The sequence below is a fragment of the Tursiops truncatus genome, chromosome 5, assembly GCF_011762595.2.
Source record: "Tursiops truncatus isolate mTurTru1 chromosome 5, mTurTru1.mat.Y, whole genome shotgun sequence".
NCBI classification, from domain to species: domain Eukaryota; kingdom Metazoa; phylum Chordata; class Mammalia; order Artiodactyla; family Delphinidae; genus Tursiops; species Tursiops truncatus.
Genome location: NC_047038.1, coordinates 72,555,736 through 72,582,293, shown reverse-complemented (window position 1 = coordinate 72,582,293; position 26,558 = coordinate 72,555,736). Strand labels below are relative to the sequence as shown.

General features: G+C 39.6%; 1 protein-coding gene across 5 annotated transcripts in view; it reads left to right on the top strand.

The window, feature by feature from the left end:
- The window catches only part of SCFD2 (sec1 family domain containing 2), a 411,837-nt gene that overhangs the window by 148,899 nt on the left and 236,380 nt on the right, over positions 1-26,558 (top strand). For all 5 annotated transcript variants that reach the window (XM_033857009.2, XM_019928178.3, XM_033857010.2 and 2 more), the window contains exon 5: positions 18,247-18,496. In XM_033857009.2, coding sequence (XP_033712900.1) covers positions 18,247-18,496 — 250 coding nt within the window. The remainder of the gene's footprint in view (positions 1-18,246; positions 18,497-26,558) is intronic.

Here is a 26,558-nt window from a genome sequence, read left to right as displayed (position 1 = left end):
CCTTTTGCCAAGTAAGGTTAACATACTCATAGGTTCTGGGAATCAGGACCTGGGCATCTTTGGGAGTCCATCATTCTGTGGTCTAATAGTCTTGTGTGCTTGATTTTCTACTCTGGGCAATTTACTCCATCTCTAAACCTTAGCTTCCTTGCCAGTAAAATAAAGATAATGAGATCTCACTTTGAGGGATTAAAATTAAATGTGAAGATATATATTATATCTAACTCAATAAGTGTTGAATACCTGGTGCTAGTTTTGAACTTCGAGGTTTGGTGAAAGTAGGAGACTCTAGAGCAGCACTGTGCAATAGAAATATAATGTGAGCTACGATGTCAGCCACACATGTAATTTCAAATTTGTAATAGCTACATTAAAAGATAAAAGGAAATAGGTGAAACGATGTTAACAATATACTTTATTTAACCAGATATATCCAAAATATTATCATCTCAATAAGATAAAATAAATTATTAATGAGATATGTTCCTTTTTGTATAAGTCTTCAAAATATGGTATATATTTTACATTTACAATTAGCTCAATTTGGACTAGCCACATTTTAAACATTTACCAGCTACATGTGGTTAACAGCTACCGTATTGGATAGAGCAGGTCCAAAATAATCACTGTTATTTCCTTGGGTACCATGTACTTCATAGCACTTGTCTAACATTGAGTTTTCTACTCAGATTGTTCACAGATCTGACTCTTGAAAAGAACTGAATGGTGGTGACCAGCGTGGCCAGAACAGACAGAAGGAAGGGGGTGGGGGAAGAGGAGTGGTACTAGGTAAAGGCGGGGAGGGAGGCAAACCTGATCCTGGAGAGCCTTACACGTCAGTGCAAGGAGTGTAGACTTCTTTGCACTCCAAAGCTCCCCCGGACTAAAATGCCATTAGTCTTAAAGTAACAATTAGATCCTTTTTTTCATCACACTGGTTACTGTTTATTTTTCATTGATTACAGAAGCACAGGCAGAGATTTCCCCTTTCCTCAAGGACTTTCTCCTCCAAAAATTTTATAAATATACACTTGTGGCCACATCTCTCTCTCTCTCTCTCTCTCTCTCTCTCTCTCTCTCTCTCTCTCTCTCTCTCTCTCTCTCTCTCTCTCTCTCTCTCCCCCTCTCCCTCTCTCCCTCCATCCCTCCCTCCGTCCCTCCCTCCCTCCCTCCCTCCCTCTGTCCCTCCCTCCCTCCGTCCCTCCGTCCCTCCCTCCCTCCCTCCCTCCCTCCGTCCCTCCCTCCCTCCCTCCCTCCCTAACACTTGAGCAATATCAAGACCCTCTATTGCCTAATTCATCTTTGCGGCCTCTCTAATTATCTTTGTCTTCTTTTCCTAGGAAACAGAGTCTGAGGCAAAAGTTGTATGAAAATGCTTTAAAAGGGGCAGAACGTGGAATTGCAGAGCAGCAATACTGAGGAGAAAAGGAAAATGAGTCAAGGAAGGAAGTAAAGCAGATACGAGAGGGTGCATTATTGAGCTGGCAGTTGCCTCCCAAGAAACACAGCTGCTTGTAGCTGTATGTAGCACTCGTGCTGCTTGTAACTGTTTGCAGGGGAGGAGCTAGGTTAAGACTTTATGCCACTTCTGTCCATTCCCCCTGCCTTTCATTGGTCTTAAAGTTTATTATAAGGAGGGTTAACTGCCCTTTCTTTCAGGTGGTGTTCTCAGGGTGACCAAGAGGGAGGCCAGAGCCTCCACGGGACTAATTGGATTGGATGTGGGCATGTTGCTGGTGTGGCCTCCACTAGGTAGGGATGAGGGAGCCATCACGTTGTGCCCAGGGAGCCTGAGAGCGTTGACAGTGTGGAGATGAGGCAGTGTAGCAGTGGCGTAAGCACAGCGCTCAACAGGTGGCCAAGTCCAGGTGGTGGAGGGCAGTGCGCTGCTGAATCTTTGGAGGTGCATAAGTACATCTGGGACCTCAGGCCTCTGTCTGAATAGAAATATGGCTTTGGTGAAGAACGTGGTAAAGTAGTAATAAAGGTAGTAGTAAAGCAAGTACAAACTGCTTTACAGTTTATAAAGTACTCATTTCATTGATATTCCATGAAAGTCTGAGTCTGAGCTAAAAGTCTGGTGAGGGATGTGGTAGTATCCTCCTTTTTACCGAGACCTTGAAGCCTAGAGATGTTAAATGCCTTTTAAGTGGTAGAGTGGGACTTAAATCACACCCTTTCATACTGTCTCTTTAAGGAAATGAGATACTTACTTCTGAATCTGTACTAGGGCATTTAGTTAATTTCTGTAAAATGTTATTTGAGGAGCTCTAGAAAGACTTTCTATGACAGGTGGTTGCTGCCCAGCTACCACTGAACCAGAAGCTTAATCATTAAAGAGTCATCTCACTTCCTCTTAGATTCTGTCTTTCTTCTCTTCTTTTAAAATGCAGAATCCTGGAAGAGTTCGGCCATCCAGTCATTCATTTCTTAGAGGAGGAATGGCTCATTCACTGGTGCTAGGAAGAAGCCAGTGAGTTCTGAGTACTTGGTGGAGAAAGGGAGGGGCAAAGTCAGAGAAAGGAAAGGAGAGACCACTCAAGTCAAGTTGGCTGCCTTCACGATTGTGCCTGTGTGTCTCTAATCTGGCATTTAGACGTGTTCTGAAGTTTGTCCAAACTTCCCTTCTGGAGCAGAGAGTGTTCCAGACTTGCTTCTGAATAAGATGGCCCAGCCCGCTGAGATTATGGTCGGGGTTGCCACCCAGCTCACGGGCTTCTGCAGGCAGGTGGTGGATGTGAGGAATGGTGCTTTGTTACTGAGTAGAATTTTTGTGTTGCTGGTCACTTTCCTAAGGGGGCTTGAGGCCTTGGACAGTGCAGCTCCCTTTCCTTCTTACTTCCTGTCGAGTGATACAAAATGTTTTGAAATAATACTTAAGATAATTGTTGTGGTTTTCACAGGCAACTTCTAAGCTGGCCTCTTTTACCCATGCCTGCACTGCACTTTTTTTTTTTTTTAACATCTTTATTGGAGTATAATTGCTTTACAATGGTGTGTTAGTTCCTGCTTTATAACAAAGTGAATCAGCTATAGGTATACATATATCCCCATATCCCTTTCCTCTTGCGTCTCCCTCCCACTCTGCCCTACATTTTTCTGTCTCCTCCCCATTCAGTAGTCTTTGCTCTGCACTGTGGATCCTGGAATTCAAATTCTCTCATAGTCTTTGAAGTGCAGTATCCCCTTCTCCATTAAGATAGCTAAAATTTATATTTTCATCTTCTCATGTATCCCCTAATCTGCCAAAATGTAACTCTTTTCCTGGAGTCAACAAAATGACATCATTTTCAGTTGCCTGTTAAGAGCTGTTAAATTGTTGCTTAGCCAGGTTAAAAAGCAAGCAGGCAAGGAAGAAAAAAATGGATTTTTAGATAATGTATACATTCTATGGGATATTTTGTTAGTAAGAACAGCATTTATCAAGAGCTCAAGCAAAGAGTGGACACGTTGACTTGGCGCTGATTGGAGGAGTGTGAATATTCTTATACAGGCTTCAGAAAGCCCAGCATTGACCTGTTTTTATTATTTTTATTGGCTCCCTTGATGATAGACAAACTGGCCTAACCTGGGGCCAACAGAACCAGCAGGAAATTTAGGTCACGGATAGTTGCATTTTAAAAACTCTGGTTTTTTTAGATACTGCTCAATCATTGTAATTGATTGATGATAACATGGCAGAGAGGGCTCTTAAATCATTAAAGGTGACCAGATAAAGACAAATGGCTGGAGATTTTGTTGGATACACGGTCCCCAACTCCCTGTGGTATTCTGTTCTGCTCTCTGAAGAAGTAGCTTGTCCCTCGTTTCATGCAACTTATGGCCCAGCTGGCCTGTGTACGGAAAAGGGCCTCTTAAACTTGGCAGTTCTGTTTGAAAGCACAGCGTAACATCATTTCCCAAGAGATGGGGAAAAAATATTACAAAAAAAGTTTCTATCCCCCCTAAAACATATGTGTGTTTTAAAATGAACAGCCTTTAAAAGTTGTTCTTTCCATCTTTCTCTGAAATCAAGGCCCTAGCCTTTACCCATAGCTGAAGGTAAGTGCAGTCAAATTAGATAATTTGATAACTCCTGTAAGCTTCTTATATTTTCCTGCTCTTGCTTTGGGTAAATGCTAATTTGTAATAAGAACTCTAAGTAGATAGCTCTGTTCTTCCCAGGATGCAGGAAATGTGTCCCGGTATAATGGCATTTTAAAAAGTTTTTACTGAAGTAAAATATAATACTGTAGAAAAGTACAACTCAATGAATTTTTCCTAACTGAAAACATCTGTGTCATCAGCACCCAGGTCAAGAAATACAGTATGACCAGCAGCCCTGGAAGCCCTGCTTTTTCTTCCTCCCTGTTACTCCCTCCTTTCAAAGGGGAGGAACTTCTAAAAACGTAGATAGTTTTCCCTGGCTTTTGTATTTTACATAAATGGAATTGTATAATATGTTCTTTGTTGTGGATTCTTTCATTCGACATTTTATTTGTGAGATTCATCCGTATTGTTGTTTTATGAAATTGGAGGTCATTCTCATTGCTGTGTACTATTTCATTGTGGGATTCTACTACAGGTTTTCTCTCATGGGCATTTTCAGTGGGAGAGAAAGTTTGTAGAATCTATCTTTACTTCCGCTGAGGATTTCACCATTTCCCGGTGCCAGGGAATCGTTTGCTCCACAGACACAGAATGCCAGCAAGTTCCAAGTGCCCCTTAGAGGGATAAATTTTAGGAAACACTTTCATACTTTGAGATCAGCCTCATTGTGCTACCTTACGTCTGCTTATTCTATTGTCTTCTGATACATTCTTCCAACTTTCTTGTCTATGACCTTATTTTGCTCTCTCCAGAATCCTGCCATTCATTTTGGTCCCTTTCTGCCTGTCCTGAGCTCAGACACCCATCCCCCTTTCTGGAATATTTGTATCTGTCCTATTCATACATTTCACTCCAATTCTGCCTTCTCTGTTATCTCCTTTGAAACACCTCTTCCTACTCAGAACCTCTTCAAAAACCTTGAAATAATTCTAGACTCTTCTGTTTCTCTCATACTTCATATTCAATCCATCAGTAAACTGTGCAGGCTTTAGCTTCAAAATATTTCCACATTCAACCAATTCACACCAACTCCAATGTGCCTATCTCAGTCTAAGCCCCATTTTTTCTTGCTTGGATTATTGAGATTGTTTTCACCTGTCTCTCTGCTTCCCTTGCCTCTCTAAAGTCTGTTGTTCTCTTCACCACAACCTGAGTGATAGCCTTTTAAAACATAGACCATACCATTGCTCTGTTCAAAATCCCTTTCATCTCAGAAGAAAAGCAAAGGTTCTAACAATGGGCTATGTGGCCCTGAATGATCCTTGCCCTTCTCTGTCTTGTGTCTTACCCTCTTCCCACTTCTCTTGCTAAGGGAACTGAGCCTGTTCAACTTCCACACCGTTGATCTATACGACCCTATTCCTGCTGCTTCTCATCTGAAGCCCATGCCGTGGTCCCAATCTACCATCTTTAAATTAGCTGCTCCTGGAGACCATTTCCACCATCTTTGATGACTTCAGGATTTGATTCCTTTTTGTTCATATCTCTTCAGCATGTCCCATCCTTTTTTTTACATAGTTGTAGGTATACATAGAAAATTATGCTGTTTGTAAAGGACACACTGGGTTGACAGCTACACAGGACTGGAGGCCACTGGCCCAGTGGCACTGGCTGCCCTGAGCCCCAGCCAGCTGTCCCTTAGGCTTAGGGGTGTAGGGTAAACATGGCACGGAAACACCCTGAATGAGAAATTCTGCCTTAACGTTTGTGACTGGAAGTACATAACCCTCCACCAGAGATTTTTAACCTTGAATGAGGTTCTGGGGCCAGTCAGCTACCTTACCTGGGGACTCTAAAGAGCTGCAAGTCAGTAGATCGCCTCCGACATGCTAAGTTGGTCTACTGCTGTTTGCTGAGTTCCCTTGGTGATTTGTCCCAGTCAGAATCCTAGCATCATAGCCTGTCTCAAGGCTCTGGATTCCCCTTCCCCACAAACTCTGATTTCCCTCTGACTGGGAAGCACTGGAGAGGAAATGTGAAGTGGATCAGATGTAGGTTTTGGAGAAGGACAGTCTTAAGTTGGATCCCAGCTCAACTCCTCACCAGCTGACGCCCTTGACAAGTCACCTTTTTCAACCTCAGTTTCTTCCTCTGAAATAATAATGCCCAATGTTACAGGGTAATCAGGAGGATTAAATGAAATAATCATAATTATATCCTTGCAAATGTTCATTTCTCTTTTTCTGATGTCAACTACTTCATTGTAGAGATGAGTATACTTTTGAGCTACGTTCAAAGGACTGAGCTGGAGATACCATTAGGAGTAAGATGTGGTTCTTGCCATCAAGAATTTTTCAGTCTTAGAAGGGGGGTAGATATTTAATGAATAAACAATGTAATGAATAAACAACTAAATTCAGGGTGATAAGAGCCATGGTAGAGGGAAGTAGAGTCTTTTCAGGGATCACAAAGTAGGCACACTTAACACACAGGGAAAGTCGGGGGAGATAAAGTTTTAGTTGAATTGTGAGACCAGGTGGAAAGGAGGGAAAAAACATTCTAGGCAGGGATATAAGCATGTACAAAAGCACAGAGGCAAATGCAAGTAGTTCAGCAAAACTGAAATGTAGCCTGTAAGGAAACGATTCATGCTGGATGAGGCTGAACGGTTAATTAGGGCCACAAAGCTAAAATAAATGCATGTGTCCTATAAAAGCTTTATCTTGAAGACAGTGGAAACCATGAAATAACTTTAAGGAGATCAAAATTTTGGTTCAGAATGAGATAAATCATGACTAGAGATAATAGTAGTTGCAACCTAGGCGGTAGAGGAAGGCATATATAAAATCATTAGGACTTGGTGGCTGATTTGATGTGGCAGGGACGAGGGAAAGCTGTGATAGACTCCAAGTTTCTGTCTTGTTCAATTGGAAGAATGATAGTATCACACAACAGTACGGTATACAGACTGCAGAACAGATAGTGGGGTAAAAATCTTCATATCAGTTTTAGACATGTTGAATTATATTTGCAGATGAGATATATTCAGTACAAGTAGAGATGTCCAATACTCAGTTGACTATATGGGCAGCAAGCAAAGGAGAGAAATTCGGCTGGAGATGTAGATCTATGAGTTGTATTACTTAGTATTCAGATTAAGGTGAGAATCCACAAATACAGTGACTCAAGCAAGATGGTTTATTTCCCATACACACTGCAATCTAGAAGTTGTTGAGTGATCCAGTCCAGATGCCACTCAGAATGTGGTCCACTGGCCAGCAGCACTGGTATCACCTGACAACTTATTAGGCATACAGAATATTCAGGCCCTATCCCCAAACCTAGTTAATTAGCATCTGCATTTAACAAGAGCCCCAGGTAATCCACATGCACATTAAATTTTGAGAAGCTCTGATTTAAAGGACCTATGTTGCATGAGAAGGGGAAAAGACAGTAGAAAATAATGAGCTTTCTTTTTAGGATGTGACATCCTTAAATCAGTAAATATTATTATTTACTATAGTAGAAATTAAAACTGAGAATAGTTTAAAATATTTATTTATCAATTCCTTTAAAAATAATAACAAGCCGGACTTCCCTGGTGGCGCAGTGGTTGAGAGTCCACCTGCCGTTGCAGGGGACGCGGGTTCGTGCCCCGGTCCGGGAAGATCCCACATGCCGCGGAGCGGCTGGGCCCATGAGCCATGGCCGCTGTGCCTGCGCGTCCGGAGCCTGTGCTCCGCAGCGGGAGAGGCCACAACAGTGAGAGGTCCACGTACCGCTAAAAAATAAAAAAATAACAAGCCTGTTACAAGCTAACATAAATAATATATTTTATGAAGAAGAACTGTATTTCCAAAACAAACAAACAGAAAAGTGAGAATGGCATTGGTTTATATTTTTGCAAATCTCTTTAATGTCTCCCTGAAGAGAAAACAGCTGGGTTCTTGTGTTTGCCTCCTCATTCAATATGCTGCCATATGTTGTTTCGGTTGAAGTAATATTTGAAGAAAATCCAGCCTCATGCAGATACATAGTTGGAAAAGGGAGGAATATTTTGATCGCCTTTTCATGTTTGCAGACTTTGTGTTTTGATACCATACCTTGACTCTACAAGTAGTAATTTCTTAAAGGTAATTTGTAATGTGGAATTGGAAAGCATATCAGTGAGCTTTCTGTACTCTTTTACATTAAAATCCACTTGTCTATCCTGCATTTTGCATGGATCTTTTGCCTATGCCTGATTTCCTTACATCATGCATGGGTCATTTGGACAACATTGGCTCACTGAGGTATGCAGATCTTCCAAACGTTGACACATTTCATTGTGCAATTCAAAGAAAAAATCACATATTTAATGTTGCCGTAGATGTCATCAGAAACGTCTTTAAGTATAGAGAATCTGGCAGTGGCAGATACAAGTTTTCCAAAATCTGAATTTTAATTTAAAAGCCAGAATTTTATCCTTGGCAATAAACATGTAAGTTGTTTTCCTGGAAGAAACAGGCTCACTTTGTTCATTTTTGAGACAATGTTTGCCAAATACCCAAGTTTTAATTATAATGTCTCTATCTGAAATTTTTTCAAGTAACAGTGGTATTGCATGAGAGGAACAATTCAGTTTATGACTCAAATACTTGCACAAGTTCTTTTCCTCAAAATAACCATTGTACTTTAGTATATAGCAGAAGCACTTTATGCATAGTTCCTATTTTGTTACACAGAATATTAAAGAGACATTTATTTAAGCTTTGAGATTTTGTAAGATTAATAATTTTCACTGCTTCATCGAGAGCACTCTTAAGTGAAACTGGCTTTTTAAAAAATTCCAACTGTGAGTACATAGCACAGTGCTCAAAAATGCAATGTTATCACAGTTTGGAGCCTCTCTCCTTGATCTGTGTTAAGGTACCAGCACTTTTACCCACCATTATTTTTGTACTGTTAGTGCAAATGTCAACAAGGCAAAGAATACTTTAGTATTTTTTGTTCTTTTTCTTTTCTTTCTTTCTTTTCTTTTTTTTTTTTTTTTTTTTTTTTTTTTGAGCAGAGAAAGGTTTATTGCAGGGCCAAGCAAGGAGAATGGGTGGCTTGTGCTCAAAACCCCTGAACTCCCTGATGGCTTGGGGGGAAAAGGTTTTATAGGCAAAGTTGGGGATGAGGGCTGCAGGGTGTGTGACTTTCTTCTGATTGGTTGGTGGGGAGGTAGGTAGCAGGGTGGTACTCCAGGAATCTTGTGCTCAGCCTGAAGTTACCATCCTCCACCTGGGCAGAGGCCTTAGTTCTGCAGAAGAGTTCAAAGATATTGTTATGTATATTCCTTGAGGAGGAACCAGGACCCTTACCCAAGGCTGCACTATTGTTTGTTGACTGCTTCTCCCTTGTTTCTGTATTCCCTCCCTTCCCTAATTAGTAATTCTTTGAACCTGCCCTTTGGAACTCAGGGAAGGTCAAGGAAGCTGAATGAAGCCTATTTCCTACAAACAAGAAACGGGGGATGTGGAAAGAATTTGTACCCGAGGGACCTCCTGCTCAGTTGTGATCCCCCCTTTTCTTTGATAGTCCTCAATCTTGAGGAGAACAGGTGTTGGAAGCCTTAATATTTTTATAAAAATAGTTTTGACCTTATGGACCTCTTGAAAAGGTCTCTGGGATCTCAGTTCTGTGGCTCACACTTTGAAACTCACTGTCCTATATGATTATCCTGGGCCTGTTAAATATTGGCTTATGCAATTGCATGATTTTGGACTCATTCTAGGCAAATTTAAGTAGCCAATTAGGGAGCAAATTATTAAGTAGCAAATTTTAAATTTGGTGTGTCTCTGTGCCTTCCTTTTCTATGACAACCCTGAAGGCACTCACTGGTTCCCTAGTGGCACGGATGGAATACGTACCACCCAGGAACCAATTCTTGCTTGCTCTTGCTTGTTTGTTTAGTCATTGGGCAGGTATTTATGGAGCCCTACTTTTTACCAGGTTCTCTGACTGGGCTATGGGCCTGATGCAGAGCTTCACATGCCCCATCTCACATAAACCACTTGCATCAATTTTCTATTGCTGCACAAACTTAGTGGCTTAGAACAACAGACATTTACTACATTATAATTCTGTAGCTCAGAAGTCCAACACTGGTCTCACTGGACTAAAATGAAGGTGACGGCAGCACTGCATTCCCTTCTGGAGGCTCTAAGGGGACATCTGTTTCTTTGCCTTTTCCAGCTTCTAGAGGCCCCCTGCATTCCTTGGGTCATGTCTCCCTTCCTCCATCTTTAAAACATACACTGTGCTTCTTCTCTCTGACCTTTCATCATTGCGTCTCTCTCTGACCACAGCCAGGAAAGGTTCTCTACTTTAAGGACCCATGTGACTAGATTGGACCCACCCAGATAATGCAGGATAATCGCCCCATCTCAAGTTCTGTAACTTTAATCACATCTGCAAAGTCCCTTTGGTCATATAATATAACATGTTTATGGTTCTGGGGACAAGAGTGTAGGTCTCTTTGAGGGGGTGTTATTCTGCCTACCACACACTTAGAAAGTGTGCATTAAATAGTTGTTGAAGGAAGGAATGAAGGATCCTATCCCATCACTCATTTCTCAGAGCTTTGCTCCTCCCTGATATTAGATGTTGATTGTTTAAGACTCAATTGAGGTACCACCTCTTCGAGGATTTAGGTGTTGCTCTGCTCTATTTCCAAAGTAAATGAATACCTCTACTAAAGCACTTATTTACTGCATCATCATGACTGTTTGTTCCTATCCCCACTCTCCTGTAAGTTCATTGAATCTTGTGTCTGGCACGTAGTATGTGCACAATAAATATTTGTTGATGAATGCATGAGAGCAGCAATTAATTATCTTTATACCCACCAAGTTACATTTTTGCATTTTCCCTGGCACATGTAAAGCCCATTCCCCAAAGAAGCAGAGTGGCTTTACTTATGGGAATTTAAGGCCTTGTGGCAAGTATTAATGCAAGAATGGCAAAGGCCATTAACACAAGTGATATTTGGGGCAGAAGGGCCTTAGGCACTCCCTGGCAGCATCCCTTGAGCCCGCACCCGCTAACTGAGCGGAAGCTTGGAGGAATTGTAGAGATGGGTTCTCTGCAGAGCAGCACTTTGGAGTGGCTTAGAGTTCCCCTAAGTGTCTGCAGGCTCTGCATTCCAGAGGAACAGGTGTGGAGCCGCAGGCCTGCTCTGCAGCCACACTGCATATGGCCCCTTTGCACCTCATGCCTGCAGAGGTCGCCAGCACAGAGACCGACTCTGACTTTGCAGAGGTGTCTTAATTCAGCCCCAAAGTTGGCTTTTCTAAACACAACATGCATTTTACAGAGGGCCTTTTGTATGGAGTTACTGGGGATTCATTCAAAAATAACAGAAGTCCCAGTCTGCAGAATTAAAAAAAAAAAAGTTTTTGTCATTCCAGACACAGCTCCAGTCTTCCACCTCCTACTAGTAAGCCCATTTATATCAAAATGAATGAGAAATTTAATCCCTGGTACTTTATAAAGAAGCCATTTTTTTTCCTTTGGTTGTGGTTTACTCTGTGTGTGCTTTTTTAATGGCAGTGTTTAATAATGTTTATATTGCCTTTAACCTTTGACTAAGTTTGCAGTTAAGTTCCAAGATGTGGTTACACATCCAGTATTTGTAGGCTGCTCCTGCCTCCTTTGAGACTGCTAACTTCTTATTCCTGGAAGATATTTCATTCTCTTACCAAGCATCTTAATCACTTCTGCTGGGTGAGAAGGGAGTCAGTGGGGTAGTAGGCAATAGTAGTAGTAGTTGTGTAGTATTGGGTTGATCAAAAAGTGCCTTCGGTTTTTAAGTAAAAATAAAAGACTCATTTTCACTAAGAACTTTATTGAACAACGTATTCACCCTTTTGTTCCACGACCTTCTGCTATTTTTCAGGCAACTTCCTAATTCCATCTTCCCAAAACTTTTTATCTTTTTGAGCAAAGAACTGTTCCAGGTGCCTTTTACAGTCTCCCAGGTAATTGAATTTTTTTCCATTAAGAGAATTTTGTAAATACCTAAATAAATGGAAATCCAAAGGTGCAATGTCTGGCGAACACGGTAGAAGAATCAGAACTTCCCAGACAAGCTGTAACAGTTTTTGCCTGGTCATCAAAGAAACATGAGGTCTTGCGTTATCCTGACGGAAGATTATGAGTTTTCTCTTGACTAATTCTGGACGCTTTTCACTGAGTGCTGCTTTCAGTTGGTCTAATTGGGAGCAGTACTTGTTGGAATTATTTGTTTGGTTTTCCGGAAGGAGCTCATAATAGAGGACTCCCTTCCAATCCCACCATATACACAACATCACTTTCTTTGCATGAAGACCGGCCTTTGGTGTGGTTGGTGGTGGTTCATTTCACTTGCCCCACGATCTCTTCCGTTCCACATTATTGTACGGTATCCACTTTTCATCGCCTGTCATAATTTGTTTTAAAAATGGAATGTTTTTGTTATGTTTAAGTAGAGAATCTCATGTGGAAATAGGGTCAAGAAGGTTTCCTGCGCTGAACTTACGTGGAACCCAAACACCAAGGCAATTAACATAACCAAGCTGGTGCAAATGATTTTCAGCGCTTGATTTGGATATTTACAGTATGTCGGCTATCTCCCGTATGGTCTAATGTTGATTGTTTTCAATTAATGTCTTGATTTGATCGCTATCAGCTTCAACTGGTCTACCCGACTGTGGAGCATTGTCCACCGAGAAATCTCCAGCACAAAACTTTGCAAACTTTTGACACGTTCCATCAGTCACAGCACCTTCTCCATATGCTGCACAAATCTTTTTTTGTATTTCAGTTGCGTTTTTACCTTTCCTGAAATAATAAAGCGTAATGTGCCGAAAATGTTGCTTTTTTCTTCCATCTTCAATATCAAAATGGCTACACAAAAATTCACCAAATTTGATGTCTTTTTTAAATGTGTGCTGATATGACAGCTGCCACATACAGTCTAAGCAAATTGTTTCGAATGAAGTTAAAGACAACTAAGTGCTACTAGAGCCATCTTGTGGAAAAAACGAACGAACCTTTTGGCCAACCCAATAGTAATAGTTAGTAGTTATCAGGGACTATGTGCCAGGCACTGTGCTTTGTGACTCCTATTATTAAATCTTTAGAATAACCTTATGAAACAAGAACTATTATTGTGTATCCTCAAATGTAAGGGAAAGTACTTTCCTTAAAATTAACCCTCAGAAAAGAGGGCCTCCCCTTATGTTTGAGTCCTTACAAAGACTGTCCCATTGTGGGGTTACTCTATTTTAAACCACAAAGTAGTTTAAGCAATCGTCCCAGTATTATGAAAATGCCTGTGGCGGGCTTCCCTGGTGGCGCAGTGGTTGAGAGTCCGCCTGCCGATGCAGGGGACACGGGTTCGTGCCCCGGTCTGGGAAGAACCCACATGCCGCGGAGCAGCTGGGCCCGTGAGCCATGGCCGCTGAGCCTGCGCGTCCGGAGCCTGTGCTCCGCAACGGGAGAGGCCACAACAGTGAGAGGCCCGCGTACCACAAAAAAAAAAAAAAAAGAAAGAAAATGCCTGTGGCTTGGGACTGCTTGATATTCAGGCCTTTGTGATACTCTTTCCATTTTATATAGATGAGAAAACTGAGACTTACCCAAGGTCATACAGCTAATAAGTGGTACAGCCAGAATTCAAACCCAGGCATAAAATCTTACTCCCATCTCCTCATTTTTAATCCACCTCAGATTCTTTCTTTTACCTTTAAAAAAGTTTCAGTCTAGGAAGTTTCGTCCAGGATGTTTTCTTTCCTTCTTGTTGGGGTTTCATTCTAAGAGCAGAGAAGATCAGAAGATGGGTATGCATCCAGTCTGGAGTCATGCTTTTATGGACAGCACTAGGAAGGTCTAGTTCACCTTCTAAGCCAAGGTGTCATGGGATTCTCTCTGCTTCATCCTTGCCAGATCACCCTGCTTCCCTTTGCTTTGATGGGAAGTTCATTGCTTCCTGAGTCAGTCTCTTACCTTGGCTCTGGTTGTAGGAGTTCTTCCTCATACTGAGCTGAAATCATTTGTCTTGGAATTTTCAGTCTGACAGAAAAGAGATCAAAATGTACGTGGCTTTGTCTCTTACTGTCTTCCCTTCCTCCCCTCCCCTTCTTCTTCCCTTTCCAATAAATGTTTTATTTTAGAGTAGCTTTAGATTTATACAAAACTTGCCAAGATAATACAGAGAATTTATGTATACCCCTCACCCTACTGTTAAAATCTTACACTATTGTGTATCCTCAATCATTTGTCAAAACTAAGAAACCAACATGGTACATTATTATTAATTATAAACTCCAGACTTCAGTCTGATTTCACTAGTTTTTCTGTAATGTCCTTTGTGTGTTCCAGGATCCCATCCAGGATATCACATTACATTTAGTCATTATGTTTCCTTAGTCTCATCTGGTGTGTGATAGTTTTTCATTTTTTCCTTATTTTTCATGACCTTGACGGTTTTGAGGGAGTGCTGGTCAGGCATTTTGTAGAATGTCCCTCAATTAGGATTTATCCGATGTTTTTGTCATGGGGTTATGGGCTTGGGAGAAGAATACTGCAAAAGTAAAGTGCCAATCTCATCACATCATATTTGGGACAGGTGATATCAATGTGACTTATCACTGGTGATGTGAACCTTGATCCTCTGACTAAGGTAAAGTCACTCCTCCCTCCCCTTTCCATACACAGTTTTTTAAAAGCAAGTCACCATGTTCAGCTCACACTTAAGATGTGGGGCGATTAAGTTCTGTCTCCAGGAGGAGAAGTAGCTTATGTAGGTAAGTTATTTGGAATTCTTCTGTTAAGGAATATTTCTCTTCTCCTACATTAATTAATGCAACCACTTATTCATTACCAGTGTGGAGTGATGCATATTTATTTTATACTTTGGGTTATAATCCATTACTACTACTACTTTAATTATTCTCTTGTGCAAATCATTCCAGCTTTGACCACTGGGAGATCTCCCAGTTGTCTCTTGTGTCGTTTTGACATGCCCCCATTTGTTTGTTTTCTAAGGACTTCCTTACTTTCTGGCACTACAAGATATTCCAGGTTCTTTTTGTATTTTCCCCGCCCCATCCCTAGAATCAGCCATTTCTCCAAGGATCTCTGGTTCCTATTATTGGAGAATGATATTAGAAACTAAGATCTGACCACTGGAGTGCTCATTGCTACTGGGATGTAACTACTTCTACATCTTCTCAGTGGACAGAGTTAGGAAATACGTGAATGTATATCAGCCCATGTTACACACATATCTACAATATTTCTGCATCTACATTTCTTTCTATAGGAAGGCTTTTCTTTTTCAAGTATTTATTGTTATATTTTGCTGTGTAGCGAACAGCGAGATTCACTGCCTTCTACCACCAATGGTAATTTTTTAAGGTAGGGGGAGAAGAAAGTAAAAATGGAGATCTTAGCGTAACTATGACTTAAGAACTCAGTCACCCTCTAGTCCGATCATGTAATTTTAGAGATGAAGACATCCTAAGAAGTTTACTGAGATCCAAAGAGGTTAAAATACTAGCTAGTGGAACAGTCAAGATTGGAATCTGGCTTTTTGAAACGGAATCTCTTTATTTCCACAATATCTAATGCCTCTTTAAGACTAATCAGTATTCTTGGCTTTGTATTCAGCTCAGTTATTAACTTCTTTGGATGCATTAAGCAGATTAAAGTGTAATTTTAGAAATTGGTGTGCAGAGGTACGAGCTAGCCAATGGAAATCCGCTGCAGTGTCACTGAGGAGGGATTTTGCTCTCCAGTGACAGATCAACAACTTGAAAATGATGCTCTGATGGCCAGATGTTAGTGAGTGAATCTTCTTAAATGACTATGATGATTACCCTGCCCTGTTTTACTTTTTATAACTATAGCAAAAAAATATATATTTTTGCTCTGGGGAGAGAATCACAGGGTTCCTATAGGACAGATACTTGATGTATACACCTACTTTTTAGAAATGGGATATAAAGCAATGAAAGAATCTGTTTAATGTCATCCAAGGAGTTGGTGATAGAGTAAAAAATAAAAAGCGAAAGCTGCAGCCCCCATGGCCCTTCTTTTAACAGGCCAGCCACACACCTCCTTTATTTTAAATTGCTTTCGGGCAGCTTTTAAAGTAAAGAACAAACACTTGAAAGTTCCTCCCAAGAGACTCCTGAGGCTACAGGACAGTCCTAGGATGCCTTCAAACCTTTCAGCCATTTCCTTTGAGAAGTGGGTATGTTTATACTTGATAAACCATGTCTTGTCACCACATAACAGTTAAAATCTCCATTCTGTTCTTTTCCATTTGTACTTTAGTCATTCCATTTTAGTTTTGTTTGGTACATTGTGAACATCCAGGATTTTTAGTTGAAATAAATGGTAACAGCTGTTTCCCATGTACCAAAAAATGTAATTATGAACCTTAACCTTGAGATGATATGTCCAGATTTTCCCAGGTGTGGAAATGACTTGAAAAGCTCATTTTGGGTAGTTGTCCCAATACAGAACCACATTCAGCTGCTTGCCATCAACTTCATTCAGAGAGAGAGAGTTTCTATAGGTCTTTCTTTATTCCAATACTCCCTTCTTAACACGGCTTTTCCTCTTTAAAATAGTGCAGGGACTTCCCTGGTGACGCAATGGTTAAGAATCCGCCTGCCAATGCAGGGGACATGGGTTCAATCCCTGGTCTGGGAAGATCCCACATGCTGCAGAGCAACAAAGCCCCTGCGCCACGACTACTGAGCCTGTGTTCTAGAGCCCACGAGCCACAACTACTGAACCCGCGGCCGCAACTACTGAAGCCTGTGTGCCCTAGAGCCAGCGTGCCACAACTACTGAGCCCATGTGCTGCAACTACTGAAGCCCATGCACCTAGAGCCTGTGCTCCGCAACAAGAGACGCCACCGCAATGAGAAGCCCGCGCACGGCAAGGAAGAGTAGCGCCCGCTCACCACAACTAGAGAAAGCCTGCGCGCAGCAACGAAGACCCAACACAGCCAAAAATAGATAAATAAACAAACAAACAAATAAATAAATAAAAGACTATGGTCTAAAAAATTTAAAAAATATACTAGTGCATATTTACTGACATAAACACACCCTTAAGTCCCGTCTTTCATTCCTGCTTTATTTTTCTCAGTAGCTCTTACCACCATTTAAAATACTATATATTTTACTTCCTTAGCTTTAAATTGTCTGTTTTCCCCCATTAGAATGTAAGCTCTGTGATAGCAGAGGATTTGTTTCGTTCACTGCTGTCTTCCCCAGACCCAGAGTAGTACCTGGAACATAGTAGATGCTCAGTGAATGCTTCTGAATAAATAACGTGAAAGTTGTAACTCGTGATCATTTGGCCCCTGATTTTAATATAAATACAAATAGTTGAGTTTTATTTTACAGGGTTATTTTAGATTATAAGTAGAATTAAATCACATTGTTTAAAATGGGGATTTATCTATTCACCAAAACCCTCAGAATTTGTACTAGAAATGTGCATTGAAAGTTATGCAGCTAACTCAGTAATGCAATGCTGTTATCACATGAAAGGAATTTTGAAATTCTCTGCTAAATGTCACTCAGGAAATTGGTGGAATATCTAAAAGCACATTTTTTTAAAACTTTAAATGTGAATTATCTTCAGACTAACCCAAAGATATCCTGAAGTGTCATTACCCAGTTTGACCAGATTTAGCAGAAAATGACTTTTCATTGTTATAAAAAGAAAATCTATTCTGACTAATATTTGCCACCTTAAAGAATATTAAAAGAATATGCTATAAAATCTAAAGTAATTCCTCTGAAGGAATGTCAGCATATAGGTGCTGGTATGTTTTTATTTTTAATCATATTATGTTACAAATATTTTTATTTAAAATTTCTAGCATCTGAACTACGTACACTTTTATTTTTAAAACACATGGCTCTTATTTCTTTAAGCAATATGTAAGATAATAGAAAAGGGTATGCAACTTGACCAGCCATTTTATGAACTAGATCTTTCAAAACAACAGCTCTAATGCCAAATTGCCTGCAGTATTCTCTCCAGGACAAGAAACATACAAATAAAAAGCTATCTAGTCAGTGAACATCACAGACTTGTTTGCAAGCTATCTTTGGGCTGATGTAGTGCATAAATTACGTCTGTACAAGACTGACATATGTGCCTATTCCCCCCTTTTATTTCAGAGCATTGGGGAGTCGACAATGTCTGTTGTGTTAAATCAGCTGCTTCCCATGATTAAGCCTTCGAACCAGAGGACTAATGATGACTACAGCCCCGAAGAGCTGCTGGTCCTCCTGATATATATTTATTCTGTCAGTGGAGAGTTCTCAGTGGACAAAGACCTGGGTGAAGGTGAAGAAAAAGTGAAGAAAGCGTTGGCTCGAGTCTTTTGTGAGGAGTCTGAATTGTCACCTTTGCTGCAAAAAATCACAGGTGAGTGTTTAACAAAAATAGAGGACATAAACATCACTGATACCGAAAACATTTAAAAATAAAGGCATTTGGAAATAGGATGTAACCATCTTCATTGGAGTTGTTCCGAATTTCATGAGGCCTGATGAATGCTAGCCAGCCTTTCGGATTAGAGGTTTTTGTTGTAGGTTTTTTTTTTTTATTCCAGTTGTGGTAGGGAAATGGCCTTCTAGCTGCTTGTCAGTATTCATATTCTTAGAGCCTAAGCCTTGTTAAAATAGCAGAATACTCACAGGGTGTAATATCTTTAAGGAAAAATAGAATGATGTGCATCCATCCTATTCAAAGGATTTCTGTTGACATATTCTCTTTGCGATTGTCATTTCAAACTTAAAAACAAAAAACCTGTTTCCCTAAGATGTTGTACAATGTTATAGGATGAAAATTGCCATTTTCAAGAACAGTTTCATATTTTGACTTCTCATATTTCATCTTGAATCTGAATTAATGGGTACTATCCAAAATAATCCCCAAACATCCCAGTAAAGTAGGCTGTTGATTTGGGGGAAGTACCTAATTAAATATCCTAAAATCTAACCATTTTCACTTCTAGTAAGAACTGTGGTATAACTTGCGGAGATATTCATTTGTGTTGTTTCATATCAAATTCAATATTCTTTATATTTTGTGTAAAGCTTATTGCTAGTAGTGTGGATTGAGCCTGGGCCTGTTTGAGAGTGAGAAGTTATTAACACTTACATGTAAAACGTAAATACTTTAAAAACATACCAGGTTGCCGTTCATTCATGGATATGTGTGTGTGGGTGCATGTAGACCTCTCCACTGGGGAAGGCTCAGCTGAGGGAGGTTACATATCATCTGACTTTTCCTCCTGTCCCCTGTCCTGCCTCCCTGCGGGGGGGGGCCCAGCTTTCTCAGAAGCGGGCTGTGTCTCTGTCCACCTGAGCATCCCGTGCATGTGTGCTTTCCTTTGTGCCCAATGCTGACCTTTCCTGTGTCTGGTCATGGAAAACGAAACCCTGACAAGGTGGAAACCGAATGAACTTCCCACAGAAATGAAACGTTTCCTTGCCCAGTACAGAACCTGCTTGCCAACTTAAAATCTACCTAAGGAAAGCTTGTGGGAGTTGTTCCCATTTCATTAGGGTACAGCACTGAGTGTGATTTCACGTGTGTGTTTGGCTATAAATGAATATTGACTTAGAAAGACTTAATATGGTTTATATACAGCTTAGAACAGTGATTTGATTCAAAGTCAATTTGAACACTAGGAGAGTATAATTGGAAGTTATTCTTAACACACATAATTCCAGAAACAGACAACAAAGATGGTGTGTTCTAACGAGGGTGTTTGGATAGCTTTCTGCAGCGTTAGTGTGTTACTGTATTATTTTGAGAATTGAGGTCAAGCAGTCAGTGTTCATTCGATACTCGCTCAAGGTGTTTATTGACCCAGAATTTCATTCTTTATTGGTTTCTCTGTTTTATGATTGCTCAGGATATTGCATTTTCTTGCTTTTAAATGTGATTTCACGTTTAGAAACACTTCTGTACATTCATGTTTATGTTAGGAAAATTTGTAAAGTTAGCAGCTGAAGGTAAAAAAAATACGAATTTGTGGAAATTTTAGTGTATCTTTAAATTTTGGAGACATCTTATTTTATAATACAAAGTATATATTCCTACCTAGATTAGCTTTGGGTTTTTTTTTATTTTTTATACATCTTTACTGGAGTATAATTGATTCACAATACTGTTTTTATGGCTGAGTAATATTCCATTGTATATATGTGCCACTTCTTCTTTATCCATTCATCTGTTGATGGACATTTAGGTTGCTTCCTGTCCTGGCTATTGTAAATAGTGCTACTGTGAACATTGTGGTACATGTCTTTTTTTGAATTATGGTTTTCTCAGGGTATATACCCAATGATGGGATTGCTGGGTCATATGGTGGTTGTATTTTTAGTTTTTTAAGGAACCTCCATACTGTTCTCCATAGTGGCTGTATCAATTTACATTCCCATCAACAGTGCAGGAGGGTTCCCTTTTCAACACACTCTCTCCAGCATTTATTGTTTCTAGATGTTTTGATAATGGCCATTTTGACCAGTTTGAGGTGATACCTCATGGTAGTTTTGATTTGCATTTCTCTAATAATTAGTGATATGGAGCATCTTTTCACATGCCTCTTGGCCATCTGTATGTCTTCTTTGGTGAAATGTCTATTTAGATCTTCTGCCCATTTTTTAATTGTGTTGTTAGTTTTTTTGATATTGAGCTCCATGAGCTGTTTATATATTTTGGAGATTAATCCTTTGTCAGTTGCTTCATTTGCAAATATTTTCTCCCACTCTGAGGGTTGTCTTTTCGTCTTGTTTATGGTTTCCTTTGCTGTGCAAAAGCTTTTAAGTTTCATTAGGTCCCATTTGTTCATTTTTTGTTTTTATTTTCATTACTCTAGGAGGTGGGTCAAAAAAGATCTTGCTGTGGTTTATATCAAAGTGTGTTTTTCCTACGTTTTCCTCTCAAAGTTTTATAGTGTCCGGTCTTACATTTAGATCTTTAATCCATTTGGAGCTTATTTTTGTGTATGGTGTTAGGGAGTGTTGTAATGTAACTGTCTAGTTTTCCTAGCACCATTTATTGAAGAGGCTGTCTTTTCTCCATTGTATGTTCTTGCATCCTTTGCCATAAATTAGGTGACCATATGTGTGTGGGTTTGTCTCTGGGCTTTCTGTCCTGTACCATTGATGTATATTTCTGTTTTTGTGCCAGTACCACACTGTCTTGATTAATGCAGCTTTGTAGTATAGTCTGAAGTCCAGGAGCTTGATTCCTCCAGCTCTGTTTTTCTTTCTCAAGATTGCTTTGGCTATTTGGGGTCTTTTGTGTTTCCATACAAATTGTGAAATTTTTTGTTCTAATTCTGTGAAGAATGCCCTAGATTAGATTTGGATGTACAGTTCAAACAGGGTGGATAAGATGTGCTACTTAGACTTGACATAAGTCAGCTTGCCAGTGGAACACACATCAACCCTTGTGGCCACCAAAAGGACTTGATTTCTGAAGGTAGATTTTTACTTGGCCAGTATAGACATGCCCCTTATTAAGTATGTTGAAAAGTCACATGTCCTGAGAAGTAGGGTTTATGTTTACAGTTAGCTGCTGAAGAGAATGTTTAATCTACATCTCAGGATAAGGAGTAATAGGACAGCATTGAGGCAGTGGTGACTCAGTTTTGTAGAATAGGATGGAATACGCAATATGTACTGGAAGAATTGAATTGTCTTCCAAATGTGCTTAGCCTTTCATGGAACTAGGTTAGTTTGGCTTTTACCATGAACTTGCCCACAGTGTTGCACTTATGTTATTCCAGTTTATAATCTCAGCTTACTTGCTACTGGTTGGCAGAAATTACGTTATGTCTTGTGGACATTTTGTGGTTGATGAGATTTAGTTTAAAAGTACTATTGAAAATAAGCAATCAGTATAAGAATTCTACTTTTTATATAATGCTGTAATTTTACTAATCTTAACTGTTGATAGAATCAAGAAATCAATACTTCTTCTGTACTAAAAATTAAGCATGTTATCATCATTCAACTGCTAAGTGATAGAACCAGGATTTGAACCTTCTGGATCTCGAGCCCATGTCTTTAAACATGGAATTCTAAACCTGCCACAGGCTCACTTCCGTAACCACTGCATATTGTATTCTGTAACTTATGCTTGCTTAAACTTATTGTTTTATGCCATGCATTCTCACTTTCTGAACAGTGAATTAATATTTGGTTAATATTATAGATATTACTTGTGCTTTTGAATCTGTCTATAATAGCTACTTATAGGAGTTTCCTCATACCTTCCTATTTTGGTGCATGTATCCTCTTTGTTTCTCCATTGCTATAAAGAAATTAAAATATTATATCTAGTCACTGAAATCTATTGGTTGTCTAGCTTTCTAAAACAGGAGTAGCAAACTTAAATTCCTTTTATTTCAGTAATACCTCTCGACAATAATTACCCTATATTTAAAATTCATATTTCCTTTTATATGTTAAAAATGTAATTTATTTTTGATAGTTTCTTTCATTTCTCTCTATTCTTCCCTTTTATGGAAAGGGCAATGAGAAATTGTGTTCGGCAAAACAAAGCAAAACTTAAGCATGGTCAATGGCAACGTATTATTTTCTTTTTAATAGGTACTCTTGGGGAGAGTCGTGGGCAAAAACTCTCTTTTCTACTCACACAAAATAACAAGGGTTGGCTCTCAGGGTGTCAGGGATGGGAGCTGTAAAAAGAAAATTGGTACGGCCTAAATGTTTCATTTAGTGTTGTGCTTTCTCAGTCTTGCTAAGTTCAAAGAGAGTATCAGTTTCCATATATGTTAGTATTTGCATGGCAGTCACAAGAGAAAACAAACGAAAACCATTTGAACTTCCTTCAGAGTATGAAATCAAAACACTCATTTCAAAGATCTGTGCAAACGTGGACTATCATCATACAGGGAGCTATGTCAGAAAAAGCATAGGCTTAGAGCAGAAATCCTTGATTCAAAAGTCCTGGCTCTGTCATTTCCTAGCAATGTGTGTTAGTGGGCACATTACCATCTCTGAACCTTGATAATAAATATAAGCGCCCTATTGACCACTCATGATTTTCCTGAGAATAAAATGGTGTGATGTGTGTGAGCTAATTTTTGATCCACAGAGCGTTGTAATAGGTAATTTTTTTTCCATTGCTGTTATTATTTTGATGGCATCTAGCTGTCATATAGGGCAGTGCTTCCCAGCCTTTTTAACGCTGTTTTGCACACAGGCAGTAAGAATGTTTGCAGAGTCTACTGAGGTAAGTGGACAGGCTGGTGTGGTCGGGGGCAAGCAGCAGCAGGGGCTTGATCACTCCAGGCCCTACCCGCCAGACCTGTGAACTGAAGCAGCAGCTTGGCACACCTGTAAACTATTAAGGGCAAATCGGTGCTCTAAGGTATTTGGTCAGGAGGCTCTGGAATCAGGAAACAAAGAAAAACAAAACTTGCATATGGTTTTTGACACCCACACTCTTGGAAAACAATTTTTTTGGTAAACAATTTTTATACTACTCATTAACTTATGTCCCTGAATTTTTATAGTGTCTTTAAAGATCAGGTCAATAAGAGCTAGATCTGTTTAGTTAGGTTCAGTGTAATGCTAGGGAATGAAAGATTCAAAATATCTAAGAACTCTATGGTTCAAGAGAGAGGCATGATAATACCACAGAAACTGTAGTTTATATTTATTAGATTCTTATTTTACTTCCTGTTGATAATTTGGGATTATCAATTTCTGTATTATATTAGGATTGTACCTGGATATATGTAATGGAAAATTTACAAGATTAGCTTAAATAATAAATAAAAATAAATAGGGATTTATTTTTTTTCTCAGCAGGAAGTTAAGAGACAGGCAGCAGAACTCACACTCCTTTTGGCTTCCTTCCTTCCTCCCTTTCTTCCTTTTTTTCCTGTCAGTATATTTCATCATCATGGTCATGAGGTGGACACTCCTCTTCCATGTATTGTGTCCCTGCTTTAGGCAAGGAGGGAGGAAGGATGAAAGTAAAAGGAATATACTAGTGGTGTCTGCCCTTTTTTATATTAGGGGAACCATAGCTTTCTGGAAGTCCTACCCAGAAGACTTGTAATCGTTGCCTAGAACTGGGTTTCATGACCACCTCTGGCTACCAGAGAATCTGATGAATATTTTTAACTGGGCACATATTAGTCATGAACAAAGTCAGGGTTCTGTTAAAAGAAAGAAGGTGAGAGTGGGCATTATGTAAGAAACTTGAATTTGCTGCAGTTATTATTATAGGCTTCCCTGACAGAGGAAATTCTAAGGCAATATAATATACTGTGAGATGGAGTGATGCTCCGGGTGCAGTTAAAGTATTAGTTTTCTTTTACAATATATACTGAAAAAACACACTATTGTGTGCTAGTATCATTGGACTTATAGCACAAATATTTTAAACTTATCAGTATTCATTGAACATGTCTATGTATCTGGCATTATTCTCTCTAAGCATAGAAACCCTGGGGGCGGCAGTGGTGGAGTAAAGGCTCTGAGCACAGGATTTGGAGTCAGGTGGGAATATCAGGTAATAGCAGCATTATAATATCTGATAATCCTAGATAATACTATAGTGTTCAAAGTGCTTTTGTAAACAGTATCGCCTTTGATCTGAAAAGAATATGTACGTTTGAACCCATAAACTTATATGCCTAAAATATTATACCCCAAATATCTGAGCTCAAATGAAATACATCTATAATGCTGAGTTCTCTTTAAGACAGTTTACTCATAAATATACTGCTAGTTTTTCAAACATGGTTTGGAGCAGAGAATATAAAATTGTATATAAACTTGGAAATAGGAGAGTTGCAGTTTTCCCTGTTTCCATTTTTTCCATGGCAGTTCCCTCCCTAATAAACCTTTTGTCTTTAGGTAAAACCCAGGTACACTTTGGGGAGGTCCCATAGTTGCCTGGGTTTTTGTAATAGGTGTAAAGACTCATAAGGCAGGGCTTCCCTGGTGGTGCAGTGGTTGAGAGTCCGCCTGCCGATGCAGGGGACACGGGTTCATGCCCTGGTCTGGAAAGATCCCACATGCCGCGGAGCGGCTGGGCCCGTGAGCCATGGCCGCTGAGCCTGCGCGTCCAGAGCCTGTGCTCCGCAGTGGGAGAGGCCACAACAGTGAGAGGCCTGCGTACCAAAAAAAAAAAAAAAACAACTCATAAGGCATATATTATTATGTTTTATGAATGGAAAGGTTCTCAACAATTATCCAGTTTATTCGTTTTGCACAAGAGAAAATCAGTGCCCCAACAGGTTGACTAATTTGCCTCAAACCACCAACCAATAGCCTATCCAGTGCAAGGATGGAACTCAAGACTGTGTTTTCTGATTCCCAGTCCAGAATTCTTTTTACTAGACCAGTGATTCCCAACCTTTGTCTCATGGATCCCTGGGAAAATCTAGGAGTTAGAACAAAAGGTTCACTCCTGTGTGTGTGCTTTGTGCTTCATCCATATACTCAGTATTACTCTGCACATATAAATATACAAATATTTGTAGATACAATTGTAATTTATAAAATAGAAATTCATTTAAAGATATTGCTGAAGCTATAGAATTTTTCCTTTGTATCTTTTAGGTAACAGATACCAAAAACATAATTATAAGATATCCCCACACTTTAAAAATGTTTGAAATCATGAGTTGCAATAGGAGTCTCAAACTCAGATGCTTACAGGGACCAGCAACTAATATAAATAAGTAAAGTAGGTTAGGTTTTGGAAAAACAACAGTGAAAGTACAGTGATAATCAGCAAAAGATAGTTGGTCTTAATAAAGGGGGCAATAGGGAGTGGTGATGACTGTGTCAAACTGGAGATCCTCTAATTGTTTCCAGGAGAGCATGAGTCTAATATTGCCAGTCTCTCAAGAAATCAGGAATCTGAGGGGCTTTTTTTAATATTCTTAATTAACCAAATTTAAAAAGTTGGCTCATTTTCTAAAACACTGCATGAGTCAAAGAGATTTTATTGAAGGGCAGAATTCAGCCTGTACGCTTCCAGGTTGCCATCTTTATACTAGAGTTTAGTATCTAGTATACAACCTAGCATACAGGTTGCAATCTTTATACTAGGTACTGCCTCAGGTATTGATTACAAAGAAAAGCGTTTAAATCTCTAATACTTACTAGAAATCTGAAAGATCTCTAGGCAGATGAAATTAGATACTACAGTTCAGTCAGAAAGCAAAGGAAAGGACCTAGTGACCTCCTTTTTTGACTTTTTTTAACTAAAAGAAAAAAAAAATCACATTTGTTTACATTTTAATCTGGCATGAGTTTACCAGTGAAGTAGCATAGGTTTTCCTTCCAAATAGATCTTGTAAATATACCATATATAAGTGGAAGTAGACTTCCCACAGAACTCTGTCTATTGGGTGGAAAATGCTGGGAAGCAATTTTGGGTTTAATATTAGGAAGACAACTTAGGAAAATAAAGCCAGCCA